Genomic DNA, 14,833 nt, shown 5'->3' on the forward strand with positions numbered 1-14,833 from the left:
TATTGCACATTTCCAAGCACTCAGTATAGGGAATGGCATACAGTAGGCATTATGTAATAATAAATTGAATTCCATTCCAGTGCTAATCACTGTGCTTTTCCTAGGGCAGATATAATCAGATCAAGTGCTTCATACAGAGCTCTACACACTGTAAGCACTCAATAAATATGAATGAATGAATGAATGAATCAGATGCAATCCCTTCCCCAAACTGGACTCATGGACCAAGGATTAGAGGAAACAGGGATGGAGTGATGAGCCGCCACTCATTTCCCTCTCTCCAAGCCTTCCCCTGAAGGTCATATGTTCAAATAAGACTTAACTGGTGTGCTTCAGTAATCTGTTAAATTGCTTCTTAATTCTTTCAAAAATTATTTCCTTTAACCCTATAATTACATGTAGACATTAAGGGAATCCAAGGCGTAGGATAATCCCACCCTCCCTCACACCCCTGAACTTCTTACTCTTTATTCATCTCGTATTTAGGTGACCAATATTGCCCACAGTTTCAAGCAGGGCTTAGGTGAAAACACACACAGGGTCAAGTTTCTCCTCATGTATATGTCACTCGCTTCTCCAAGCTTTGGCAGTAGCTGTCTGTATTCTTTTCTTGCTAGTTTTTGGATCCCTGCAGCTAGAATGAAAGCTGAGATGGGTGGTCAATCAACTGAAGGGCAGGTGAGTTCATGAGGTCATCAGGGACATAGAGGAATGAAATTACATTGTAAAAGTTTGTGAAAACAAGGTGAAGCCTTTTCCCAAAGTTGGGAGACAGAAGGGACGCAGGACATGCTACCAGTGTCTGAATGCTAACCGCTTGCAGTGGAACTGGGAAAGAAAGCATGATGGCTTACTGAACACCTACACTGTACTTGTGGAATAGTACAATAGAGGTAGAAACCACAATCCCTTTCCTCAGGGACCTTGCAATCTAATGGAAGAGGACAGACCCAAAAGAACACGTAAGAGGGTCATTTTAGAAAATCATACAGCTATTATGTATAAACACCAAGGAATGTATTTATTTCCTACACTTGCCAATATATTTTGCTATCCAGAAGGTGAGACATAACATAGGTGAATTCTACAGCAAAGGCAACCATGCCCCTGGATCATGGTCAAGGATCATGTCTATTTCTCTATCATACTCACCTATGCATTTAGTACAGAAGTGCACTGCATAAAGTAAACCCTTCATAAATATAATCATTTGATTAATTCATTGGAAATTTAGGATCATACTGCTTGATCTTGAGGTCAGTAATCATGCCTACTTTATTGTACCCTCCCAAGCACTTAAGTACAATGCTCTGAATAAAGTAACTGTTCAGTAAATACCACTGACTAAATACAGGTGTGTGAATTGGCAAAATTCACTACTATAAAAGCTCCCAAGGAATTTACCTATGAGGAGAATTGAAGAGAAACTGACTTTGTCTTCTGCAGTTATTTCTAAATGGAACCTAATCTGGGGGCTCAATTTCTTCTCAGGATTTTTTTCAGCACTTAAAACAGTGCCCAGCACTTAAAACAGTGCTAGACTCATAGTAACTGCTTAACAAATATCATCATCATCATTATCCAGAGCAGAGATTCTGAGAGATAAATTCTTGAAAATTAAATTTAAATTTAGAAACACATCCTGGAAAGCAGTTCTGCTTTCCATAATTACCACCATCACGGGATGTTGTGAGTTCAGGTTACCACTCTGAACAATTATTTGCCAAACAGTGACAGGCCACAATATTATGTAATTGTTTTATAGTATGTTGAGAATTTGTTTTGCAACAGGCACTGCACTAATCTTTGGGGTAAAAATCAAGATCATCAGTTTGAACATAGACTCTGTCTCACATGGGGCTCACAATCCTAATCCCCATTTTACAGGTGAGGTAACTGAGGCACAGAGAAGTTACAGGATTTGTCCAAGGTGACACAGCAAACAAGTGGTAGAACTGAGATTACATTCCAGGTCCTTCTTATTCCCAGGTCCATGCACTTTCCACTAGATAATGCTGTTACTAAGGTGAACTTGATTTTCCTCAGACTATGTTGGAACTCTATTCTCCTAGCAGTAGAAGCAGGCAACAGCTTTGACTAAATTACTGGTCATTTTAAAACACATGACAAAACATTTTGAATGATTCCTCAATGTCTGAAATCTATACTTCTTGAATTTCTGAGGACTAACTTCACATGTCTCCCCCGTTTAGACTGTGAGCCAGTTGTTGGGCAGGGACTGTCTCTATCTGTTGCTGAATTGTATATTCCAAGTATTTAGTTGGGTGTTATGTACACAGTAAGCGCTCAATAAATATGATTGAATGAATGAATTAAGCAATTGGTTTTTAAGAAGCTGAATAAGAAGCTGTAGTGATATACATATCACTACACCAGTGTGACATGCTCGCTTTCAATGTTAAGCAATTTTATTTTGTCTTTAAACTTCAACTTATTTCAAAAGTTGATTTGGACCTATTTCAATACACAACCAATTTATGATAAAAGGAAAACAAAACATGGTTAATATAGGGCTACTTTAAAGATCTCCCAAGATCTCCCAGCCTCCAATCTTTCCCATCTCCATTCTTCCCCTTCTCCATTCCTTACTTCGCTCTGCTGCCTGGATCATTAAAAATAAAATGCACACATCTCTATCCCTCAAAATCCTTCCATTTTTTCCCATTCCTCTTCAATATCAAGTAGAAATGTCTATCGGCCTCAAAGCATGCATTCACCTCTTGACCACTTTCTCATCCTCATTCGTCTTCCTCTACACCCCAGCTTCCATGCTAAATTCTTCTAAAAACCAACGTTTTATTGTGTCTCATTTTTATCTCTTCCCCTCCTTTTGCCTGGAACATTTTCCCTCTTCAAATCTGGCAGACAAATCCTTTCTCTCCATTCAAAGCTCTTCTGAAATGACATTTCCTTCAGGAGACCTTCCCTGAATAATATTTCACCTCCCAACCTTATAAATATGCCAAGTTTCTCTTTCAAATTTCTACGTGATTCAGTACTTGAGTACTCACACCTTCCACGCCCCCTTTAGCACTTCAAACTATCTAAAATACATTTTACTGTCTATCTCTATCTCTATCTTGTAAATTACTCAAGGGTAAGGATCATGACTGTTGACTCTGTAAACTTATTATATTCAGGGAAAATGTCTGCTGATTCTGTTATATTGTACTCTCCCAAGCAATTGGTACTGTGATCAGCACATAATAAGCACTCAATAAATATAACTGATTGAAACTCTACTGTAGTCTCCTAATCAACTTAGTACAGTCTCCATACAGCATATGAACTCAATTATCAGTATCATTTGCTTGCATCATTCTTGACTCCACTCTCTCAACCCACCTCCTCAGCCAATTGATCAATCAGTCAATTATATTTATTGAACCAAGCTGTGTTCTGTGTGTCAAGCTGGATTAGGAATTTGGGGGAAACCAATATAGGAGAGTTGGTAGGAAGGTTCTCTGCCCACAGTGAGCTTAGTCTAGACAGAACTACAAACATTAAAATAAATTACTGATAGGGGAACCGGAGAAGATAAGGATATGCACAAGTACTGTGGAACTGGGTGCAGTATCACGTTTTTAAGGAGTACAGATAAAAATACATATGGAATGTAGAAAGGGGTGAATAACAGAAATGAGGACCTAGTCAAGGAAGACCTCTTGGAGGAGATGTGATTTTAGTAGGTTTTGAAGGTTGGGATAGAAATGGTCTATTGGAGAGTGAGTTATCCCCTTCTAGACCGTACATTCATTGTGGGCAGGGGACATGTCTCCCAACTCTGTTATATTGTACTCTTCCAAGTGTTTAATACAGTGCTCTGCACACAGTAAATGCTCAATTAATACAACTGACTTCAGGCCAGAGGTAGGATAAGAAGGAGGGAATGGTCGTGAAACAGACAAGAACGAGCTACAAGTAGGTTAGCATTAGAGAAGTGAAGTGTGTGAGTTGGATTATAGTAAGAGTGAGGTAAGGTAGGAGGGGGACAGCTGAGTGAGAGCCTCAAAGCCAGTGGTAAATCCATTCATTGCATTTATTGAACACTTACTATGTGCACACAACTAAGTGCTTGGGAAAGTATGACGTAACAGGTTTCAGAAATATTTCCCCTGCCCACAATGAGCAGTAAAAGTTAATGTTCCTGAGGTGGTGGATGGGTAGCCATTAGACATTTTTGAGGAACAGCGATATGTAGGCTGAATTTTTTTTAGGAAAATAATTTGAGCATCAGAGTGAAAAACAGACTGGAGATACAGGAAGCAAGAATGTCAACAAAGATGTTGATTAGTAGTCAAGGTGCAATAGAATAAAATGGATAAGCATGATATCAGTTTTGATGGTGAGGAATGGGTAGATTCTTAAGATCTTGGGAGAGTAGAACTGATTAGATCTGGTGACAGATTAAATATGTGTGATTGAAAGAGAAAGATGAGTTGAGGATAATGCCAAGGCTATGGACATGTGAGATAGGGAGGATGGTGGTGTCAACAGTGATTGGAAAGTCAGGGGGCCATAGTGGGGGCAGAATTTGGGTGGGAAAATGAGGAGTTCTGTTTTGATTTGTTAGGTTTGAGGGGCCAGTGGGACACATAGGTAGCAATGTCCTGAAGGCAAGAGGAAATGTGATACAATAAAAATGATAGAGGTTTGAATAGAGATGGTAGTTGAAGCCATGGGAGTGAATGACTTACTAAGGAAAATGAGTGTAGATGGAGAATAGAAGGGGATTGAGCCTTGAGGGTCTCCCACAATTAGGGGATGAGTGGAAAAAGAGGAGGCCAGCAAAGGAGACTCTGTAGAAGTAGCCAAAGGGATAAGAGAATGAAGAGAGAATGATAATGTCAATGAAACAAAGCTTAGATAACATTTCTAGGAGAATGAGATGATCCACAGGGTTGAAGGCAGTTGAGAGATAGAGGAGGATTAGGATACAGCAGATGCAATTTGAGTAAGAAGGAGGTCACTGGTGACCTAACAGAGAGATTCTGTGGAGTAAAGGGAGCAGAAGTCATATTGCAGAATTGGAGATGAGAAAGTCAAGGTAGCAGGTGTAAAAAACTCATTTGATGAGCATGGAAAATAATTATACGAAGGACTAGGGTTGATAACTGTAGGGTACCAAGGAGTCCAGTGACTTTTTTTTGGGGGGATCAGGCAGGTTACTTTGGAGTATTTGAAAGCATCAGGGGAGGAGCAACTGGAGAGTTAATGGTTGAAGATGGTAGTCAGGGAGGGAAGAAAGGGATAAGTGTTTTAGTAAGGGGTGAAGGAATGGTCTTGGAGGCCCCCATGGAGGGGGATAGATTTTGAGAGGAAGAGGGACAGTTCCTCTTCAGCAACTGCTGGGAAGGATGAAAGAGTTGAAGAGGGAGCAAGATGAGTATGGAACTGGAGAGATGCAGGGGAGATTGAGGGAGTTCATACCTGATGGTTTCAATTTTATCAATGAAGTAGGTCATTAAGGAGAAAAGATAGAGAAAGTCACCAGGGGGCTTGACAAGGCAGTTAAAAGCCCGAAACACTTAGCTGGGGAAATGGGTGTAGAAGTCAATAAAGACAGAGAATTATTATTGCTATGAGAAGGAGAGAGCAGAGTTAAAAGCAGAAGAAAATAAGCTTGAGATGGATGAAAGTTGACCTGGTGCCTGGATTTCTACCACAGTGCTCGGCAACTCAAGCACAAATGAAGAGGAAGCACATTGTGGAGGCAATACATGGCTGCAGATTGGTGGAATTTTATTGACAGAGGGACTGAGGGATGAGGGAGTTGGGTTCAGAGAGCAGAAAGGAGGGTGTGGGTTTGCACATCAAGAGAAGGAAGGGTAAGTAAGGCGATCAAATGGGGCATGTTGACTTTGGAAAATTGGAGAGAATCAAGAGATTAGATGTCTCTTCGCAGGAACAGAAATTTGGGAGGTAGCGGGTATTGAAGAGAAGGCAGCAGGAAGGTTGTTGTCGGAGGGTGGAATTTCTGAGATGGTGAAATTCAGATTGTCCATTGACTAGAGATGATGAGATCAAGCCTGTGTTCTAACTGGTGAATCACCCAGTAGTGTCAGTTCTACCTTCACATATCCTACAGTCCATCCACTTCTCTCCATACAAACTATCAAAGTGAATAGTACATTTTTTCTAAGAAAAGTGTAATTAGCATATAGCATTTTCATAATTCACTACTGTGAACACTAGATAAAAATAATATTTGTATTTGCTGTAGCTCCTTGGATGATTGCAGACCAAAAAATGGCATCAGAATAAAACCAATCTGTTAACTTGTCGAAGTTAAGATTAAACAAGGAGTTGTAAACCTAATTGGGTCAATTTAAACCCATGAATAGATGTTTAGGAATTCAATGTTATATGGGACTACATTCATAAATAAATGTGATTAAACAACCCCATAATTACCCGACATGAGTTTGAAGAAAGATAATAAAGAGTGGTGAAAAGGAATGGATCATGTTCCTAGAGAAGTAAAGCAAAATGAAATGGAGAAATACCAACACTATGAGTATCAGAGAGAAAAGATAAAAGAACTGGAAACCGTTGCCAATTTTGCCAAAGTAACTGTTTTGAAACTGGTTATTAAACATTTTGGAATATAGTTCTGGTTATTCACAAATAGCATGTGCTTTTTCCACATGTGCTCATGTATTCCTTTCTATAATGTGTGTTTGCAGTGTAACAATATGAGTGGGTTTAGTAACCATAATGAAAGATTTCCTACTTTCCCATTTTAGCAGTGATTTAAAGGAGAAAATTCAGCTTCCAAAAGTTCCTAATACTTTCAAAATGCAGTTGATTTGCAGAGTATGATTTGATGAGGTTAATAAAATGTTCAGGAGTTTAAAAATTGTCTTTTGCTTTTTATTTAATCCAGGTCAAAATTGGGTTAAAACTGCAGGTTTTATTATGAATTACATTTTCCTAACATATATACAGATTTCAGAAACCAAATTTCCAAATACATACATATATATCTTTGTTTGGAAATTTGGTTTCGTAAATCTGTAATTTCATGAATGGAAAAATGAGTGTATGACATCCCATTTACTTAAACATGTAACCTTATTTATGGCAGTGGATTCTATCATTTATTCTAAATTTACCCAAAGACTCATCTTAATTTTGAGATGAGGGCTGTATAATTAGACTGAGAAGAATGATTTCACACATTACAGTGATAAATAAATATTATTCATGGGTATCAGGTGCCCAAGGATACTCCAGACACTTATCGTAGCGGAGAGAACGAAAATCATTGCTGCCTACCTGCCCCCTCCCGCCATGCTCACCATGCCCTAGATTTCCCAGATGTTACATATTAAAGAGCATGATGATCCTATCAATCACCATGGAGATGTGGACATCTCATCACACTAAATTGACATAGGTTGAACATGAAAATTACAATGGGCTTGTAAAATGATGTTTATTCTGACATTGAAATTCTTAAGGAAAAGGAATAGAAATTTTCTGAGTTTAATTTGATTTCAAATGATCCAGGGCTATAAATGAGGTTAAATCTGCTAAAACACCAAAAGTCCATATCCTATTCATTAACCAGAAGAATCCAGATCAACTGGGAGAACGTGTATCTGATCCCATTGCCTCAGGCATCTTTGAACCTTTCCACTAAATCAGTGAACATGATAGTGATGGGAGGCCTAACCTTCCAACCTTTTATAGATACCCAAAGTTTCTAATTACAAATCAAGAGATATTGTGCTACTCAAGGGTTCCAGAGTCCTACTGTATATAATCAACTCTGAATGGACAAACTTCCCAGTTTCTTTGATCTCTAATTAGAGAATAACTGAAGTTGATCCAGTTTGCAGCCCTGTTTTATATGAACCACCATGAAATATTGATTCCTATATTTAGGATTAAGATGTAAACTAGAAACCTAGTTGGCACCTATTCTGCTTGTTTTGCTTTTTATAAGGCGCTACAGTGTGGCAGGGCAGCATTCTAAAATTCAGAAAGACTTTTGCCACCCTCCTGTTCTGAACTTCTCAGTGAAACTTCTTTATTTTAGAATCCACAGAACTTCAGGTGGATTGAGTTTCAGAAGGGCCAGACAGAGACTTGTGGATACAGCAGAGAGAGGAACCCCAAATCTCCAGATGCCCAAATTCACACTTCCTTTGCTTTTTCAGACCATGATATGGACTTCCTTACCAGATATTACCAAAGCTGTTTTTAGTCCCTTAATGAAAGAAAGAGTTGGGAGAGAGCAGGAGAGAGAGAGAAAGGGAACCAGGGAGAAAAGAGAGACCAACTGGATGACGATTGAGTTTTTCTCGAAGATGATGGTTAAAGTAGTTGCCCATTGCACCACCTAGTTGAAGGAGCTTGGGAACTCAGATCTAGAATATTTTTCATCTAAGTGAAAGGGCTTCTAGGTGGTCTAATCAGGGGATGTGAAGCTGATCACAGACACCATTTTCTTCTCATTTAAAAGTCTGCACTATTCTTTTCTGTAGCTAATGGAAGTCAATCACTTCTGGGGATATGGGAAGATTTCCAAAAGAACATAAGACCCAAAAACTGTCTAGTTATTTGTTTACCTTTGAGACTGGCTGTTATCTTGCCCCTTAAACAGGGTTTACTATTTGGCCATTTGGCCAATCTTGTTGTTCTTTTTGATTTGAGGAATTCCTAAATTGTAAATTTCATGACTAAAACAGTTTCAAACTTATAAATTCAATTTAACATGATGTATTTTAAAATTAAAAACAATCCTGTTTTCATTCGTTATATTGTTGTTTACCTGTGTTCTTATTCATAACTTCACATTGAAGGCATATCCTTGGAATTTTACCACTAAATAACACTCACATATAAAGTCATTGCCCATTAAATAACTTAAGTAGCGGTGTTGGCATCTCCAGAATCAAGTTGGAAAAACTTTTAAAACAACTGTGCAATCCAGTCAAGAATGCTGGGTATCAAAGTGGTAAAGAGGATAATTCTACTCACCAAATTCCTTGGGAACTGCTATAGAATAAACACAGTTGTGTCCCACACTGTAGTTTTTGGGATAGTTTGGTGATAAAACGGTGCCTTCGGATCCTGTCGATCGACTACCACAGGGAGCTAGGAGGTAAAAATTATTGTTAAATTTATTTTGCACATACAAAAAAAAAACTTCACAAAATAGCTCTATGTGGAGATATAATGAGTCAGGAAAATATGGTTAACATAGTTCAAGAGATGAAATATGTACTTTCCCCATCTGGCCAAAAGATATGTCCTTAATTAATTTGCAGAAAGCAATGACTGTGCATTTTTAGGCTGAAACCTGCAATCTCAAATGTTAATTAACCTATAAACAATTGTGATGGGTTCCTGCTGGGTCTCAGATATCATTTTCTTTCCCTAGAAAAGAGCTAATAACAATAATTATGGTATTTGATAAACACTTACTAATTGCCAGGCACTGTAGTAAGCACTGGAGTAGAAAGAAGCAAATCACATTGGACATAATCCCTTTCCCACGTGGGGCTCACAGTCTCAATCCACATTTTACAGATGAGGTAACTGAGGCACAGAAAAGTGAAATTACTTGGCCAAAGTCAAACAGCTGCCAAGTGGTGGAGCTGGGATTAGAATCCATAATCTTCTAACTCTCAGGCTTGTGCTCTATCCACTACGTCACCCACGTAACGAAAATGAAAAATCCAAAAAATGAAATTTTTTTTTCAAAAACATGAAAAAAAGTGAAAAAAAAAGAAAAAAAACATGAAAAAATGAGAAAAACCATGAAAAACGAACCAGAAAGTTGTCGAGAAAAAGGGAAAAAAATGAAAAAGATCTAAAAAATAGAAGAAATACAAAATTTGAAATTTTTTATATAGAAAATAAGTAAATGCACACATCTCTTCACACCTGTTTGTTTTGGTGGCCACCCTCCATCTGTCTCCTTCCGATATCATGTATGCAGAACCATTAGGAGGTGGGGCTAGCTCTCAGATGCTCACTGTTGAAACTACTAAAGATTCTGGATGCCCAAACTCTCTGAAACACTTCAGAACATGGTTGGCCCATAGGTCCACGTATCCCAGAAGCAAAGTCTGGCCTGAGTTGGCACAATTCTTGTTTGGGGAATGATAAGAATAATTGGGACATTTGCCAAGTGCTTACTATGTTCCTGGTGCTGGTGTAGACAGAAGATAATCAGGTGTGCCACAATCTTGGTCCACATGGGGTTCATAGTTTGTCCAGGAGGAATGGGACGATCCTCCAAAACCATCTCAGTCACCCAAATCATGGCTCCATTAAGGAGCCATCCCTTAGGATTGGAAGGAAAAAAACCCAGCCCTATCTTGGGACTCAGCAAAACAAAGCAAACAAGCCTATTTAGAACCAACTTTCTCAGAATCTTTGCCTGTTGGGATAGGCACAATGGCTTACTTTGAGCCCATGGTCCATGGGACTTTGGGCCAGAGCTATGGAAAACTTCTGAACATTGCATTCCCTGAAATACAGAAAAAGCACATAGCACTACTGAGGAGTTGGTGGTTTTGACAGTGGAAAAATAAAAGGGAAAGATAAGAAATGAATTAAGTAATCTTCTTTGTGCCCAAGTGAAATTTACTTTATGATTGTAGGAGGCTGAAAGGGGCAACGAGGAACCCTGACTGCAGCGTGAGCACACAAAGTCTGTCCTTAGTTCTCCTATATACTTAAAATATTTCTTCTGTCTCCCTTGTTTTGGCTTTTCAATTTCAGATCACCAAAAAGTAAGTTTGGGTTTCCTCCTGTTATCCATTCCCCTCATATCTCCTACCGTGACTCAGGCGATCATACCTTCAGTGCAAGGAGACTGAATCCCTTGTGGGAATCCTGTCTTGCCTTGTGATGTTGAATAAAGCCTGTAAATTATGGTGCTTGGCAGGGATAGTAAAGGAGTCAACTGTGGCGTCTGTAGGGAATTTGGGTCTCAAATCCACTGAGAAAGTTGGACAGTACTACAACTCTGAAGACCTTTAGTTGAAGCTTAATGCCACACTGCTGCCACACTCTAACTTTCTCAAAGACTATGCAGGCCTGCTTGATTTGAATTTCTGCTTCCTCACCTATCACTGCATCATTAGCCAACAGACTTCTCCACAAGTGTTTAGTCCTTTTTGTTCATAGATAGTTTTGAATGTATATAACCTTGGTTATCTTTAGACACAGCAGGCTGCAATAACTCAATGACTCAGTAAAGTCATCCACAGGTATTCACATGATCCCAAGCCTTTGATTGCAACCTGATAATTCAGAAGCCTCGCACTTCCATCCCACCAACAACCAGTCTGTGAGTTCCCAGACTAGACCTTGGAGACTGATCCCATTCAACTAGACATGACCTGTTGGACCCAGGCACCTTGTGCTGTGACCTTTCCTCATAAACTTCATAATGTCGAGAAGCTGCACTCTCTTGGGACTAGAGCCGGAAAGCTGAAGTCGCTCTGGACTAGGAATTCCATTAAAGTCCTTTGAGGCTCTACGTTGATTCCCGCACCCTACCTTCTGGCTCACCACATCTCTGCCCTCCTTTTCCACCACAGCCCCAAATTACCCATCTCTAGCATTGCAATCTCCAAGCTCACTCCCATCCATATCTCGATTCTTCCTTTCCCCAGTATCCCATTCCATAAGCCTGTCTAAATTTGGCCTTTGGCCAAACTACCTTTCATCTTCAACCTCTTCTTTACCCAACCAAGAACTGCTTTTCCTCACTTTCATGGATACCTGGCTCATTTCAGGTGATACTGGCTCTCCTGCCACCATCTCTCAAGGAACCTCTCTGTCTACCACATCCCCTGGCTCATGAGGAAGGAAAGGGGAGTCAGACTAGTCCCTTGCTCCCTATGCTGCTTTTGCACAATCCTTTGGAAGCCATATTATCTGCTTAAATTCTACCTGGAACTAAAATCATTAGAAGCTGCCATCTGTCCTCCATTCACCAGAATTTACTGAATAATTTGTAAAACCTAGATCTACTGATCATCCCTTATGCATTCAGAAGGTTCTACTTCCAGAGTTTCTCTTCCATTGATGTGGTCAAAAGAACATGCCACTATGCCACACTGTGATTTGCAGTCTCATTGTGAGTACAGGAGCATTTGAATTTCAGTAACTTGTCTAATACCTTGTCCAAAATTACAGAAAGTCAATAATCAATTTACCCAGGCAGAAAGGCACCTTGACATAATACACATTTTTGAGAATTGGTAAAGGAAGGAAGGAGTCCACTGGATGGATGCAATAGGAAGGAAAAAAACAGGTTAGTACATAGTCAAGAGTATGGCACTATATAATAATAATAATTTTGGTATTTTGTTAAGCGCCTACTATGTGCCAAACTGTGTTCTAGGAGTTGGGTAGATACAAGATAATTAGGTTGTCCCACATGGGGCTCACAGTCTTAATCCCTATTTTACAGATGAGGTAACTGAGTCACAGAGAAGTTAAGTGACTTGTCCAAAGTCACACAGCTGATAAATAGCAGAGCCAGGATTAGAACCCACAACCTCCGTCTCCAAAGCCCGTGCTCTTTCCACTGAGCCACACTGCTTCTCAGAAGCACAACATCAGAATTACTGAATATCCATATTTCAGTAATAATAATTGTTATTATTAAGTGCTTACTATATACCAGGCACTGTACTAAGCACTGGGTGGTACAAGCAAATCGGGTTGGACACAGTCCCTGTGCCAAGTGAGGCTCAGAGTCTCAATCCTTATTTTACAGAGGAGGGAACTGAGGCACAGAGAACTGAAGTAACTTGCCCAAGGTCACACAGTAGATGAATGGCAGAGCTGGGGTTAGAACCCATGACCTTTTGACTCCCAAGCCCATGCTCTAGCGACTACGCCATACTGCTCTTAGTAGAGAAGAGAATAGACACTTTGTAAATAAAAATAGTTAAAGGTATGGCATAGTGTATAGAGCAAAGGTATGGAAATCAGAAGGCTATGGTTATAACCCCGGCTCTGCCACTTGTCTGTCCTTGGGCAAGTCACTTCACTTCTCTGTGCCTCAGTTACCTCATCTGTTAAATTGTTTAGAGATTGTGAGCCCTTGTGTGGGATAGGGACTATGTTCAACCTGATTAGCTTGTATCCACCCCAGCGCTTAGTACAGTGCCTGGCACATAGTAAGTGCTTAAAAATACCACCATTATTGCTGTTCTTGTTATTATTATCATTATCATCATTAATCATAGTATAAGTGTTAATTGGATCTCTTGACCAGGATAAAGAGATTGATCAGAGACTACTGGATGAGATTGGGGAAACAAAACTAAGGTAGGTTATTTTACTGTGGAATTGAAATTACTCTCCTATTGTTTGGTGAAAGAACACAACGGGATAAGATATATGCCTTTTGGAAGACATTTAGAAAAAACAACAAAGAATGACAACACTAGAATAAATTTTGAATTGTGTGGACAGCACTTGAAAATTATTTACATTTTCTTCTTGAACATAAAGTTTAAGCACACCAAGGGAAGGACATTTATGTACATATCTGCAATTTATTCATTTATATTAATGTTTGTTTCCCTCTATAGACTGTACGCTCATTGTAGACAGGGAATATGTCTGTTGTATTGTTATACTGTACTTACCCAAGTGCTTAGTAAGGAGCTCTGCATTCAGTAAGCACTCAAAAAATACTACCAATTGATTGAATGAAAAGGTGAATCATGCCTAATTAAAGTGCCATAGTTCTTTGAAGAGGCAAGTTATCATCTGGATAAAGGGGAACTCTAAGGATTAATATATTTTGAGTTTTAAAAGGGTTTTGATAAGATTCTACTGAATGGCTTAGGAAAAAAATAAGCAATAGTGAGATTTAAAGAAACATTAAATATTAAATTTGGCCACTAAATGAAGTTTGAAGGTGTTAGTTTAAAATCAAACAAAAGGACACATTCCTTCTCTCACCAGATAGTAAACAAATAGAATTCTGGCCAGGCACAAAATACCAGAATGATCAAGAAAGGTTTGGATACATTCATGGATAGATGTTATGTAATAGGCTACTAGAAAAAAAAGGGTTAGGGACATCTGGTGGCACATCCTTAAACACAACAATGTTGTTGAGCAAATCAGTCAGTCAATCATATTTATTGGTCACTTACTGTGTGGCAGAGTATTGTACTAAGCACTTGGACATGTACAATATATCAGACAGACACATTCTCTGCCCACATCAAGCTTACAGTCTAGAGAAGAAGACAAACACTAAAATAAATAAATGAAAAATATGTGCATAAGTGCTGTGGAGCTGGTGTGGGGAAGAATAAAGCGAGCTAGTGAAGGTGATGCAGTAGGGAGTGGGAGAAAAGGAAGTAGGCTTAGTCATGGAAAGCCTCTTGGAGGAGATGTGCCCTCACTGAAACTTTGAAGGGAGGGAAAGTAATTGTCTGTCAGATATGAGGGGGGAGGGTGTTCCAGGTCAGAGGTGGGATGTGGATGAGAGTTCAGAGATGAGATAGACAAAACTGAGGTGCAGTGAGAGGTTAGCATTGGAGGAGCAAAGTGTGTGGGCTAGGTTGTAGTCGGAGAATTAACGACTGGGGGCAAGGTGAAGGGGACAAGGTGATTGAATGATTTCAAACCAAGGTTGAGGGGTTTTTGTTTGATGTGGAGGTGGATGGGCAATCACTGGAGTTTTCTGAGGATTGGGAAACAATGGGCTGAATGTTTCTGTAGAAAAATAATTGAGGCAGCAGAGTGAATTTTGGACTGGAGAAGGGAGAGACAGGAGGCAGGAAGGTCAGCAAGGAGGCTGATATCATAATAA

General features: G+C 39.4%; 1 protein-coding gene across 1 annotated transcript in view; it reads right to left on the reverse strand.

Moving 5' to 3' along the window:
- CSMD3 (CUB and Sushi multiple domains 3) overlaps positions 1-14,833 on the reverse strand; it is a 778,187-nt gene that overhangs the window by 210,724 nt on the left and 552,630 nt on the right. The window contains 1 exon segment of the mRNA XM_029063925.2: positions 9,010-9,126. Coding sequence (XP_028919758.1) covers positions 9,010-9,126 — 117 coding nt within the window.

Source organism: Ornithorhynchus anatinus, chromosome 4 (assembly GCF_004115215.2).
Source record: "Ornithorhynchus anatinus isolate Pmale09 chromosome 4, mOrnAna1.pri.v4, whole genome shotgun sequence".
NCBI lineage: Eukaryota > Metazoa > Chordata > Mammalia > Monotremata > Ornithorhynchidae > Ornithorhynchus > Ornithorhynchus anatinus.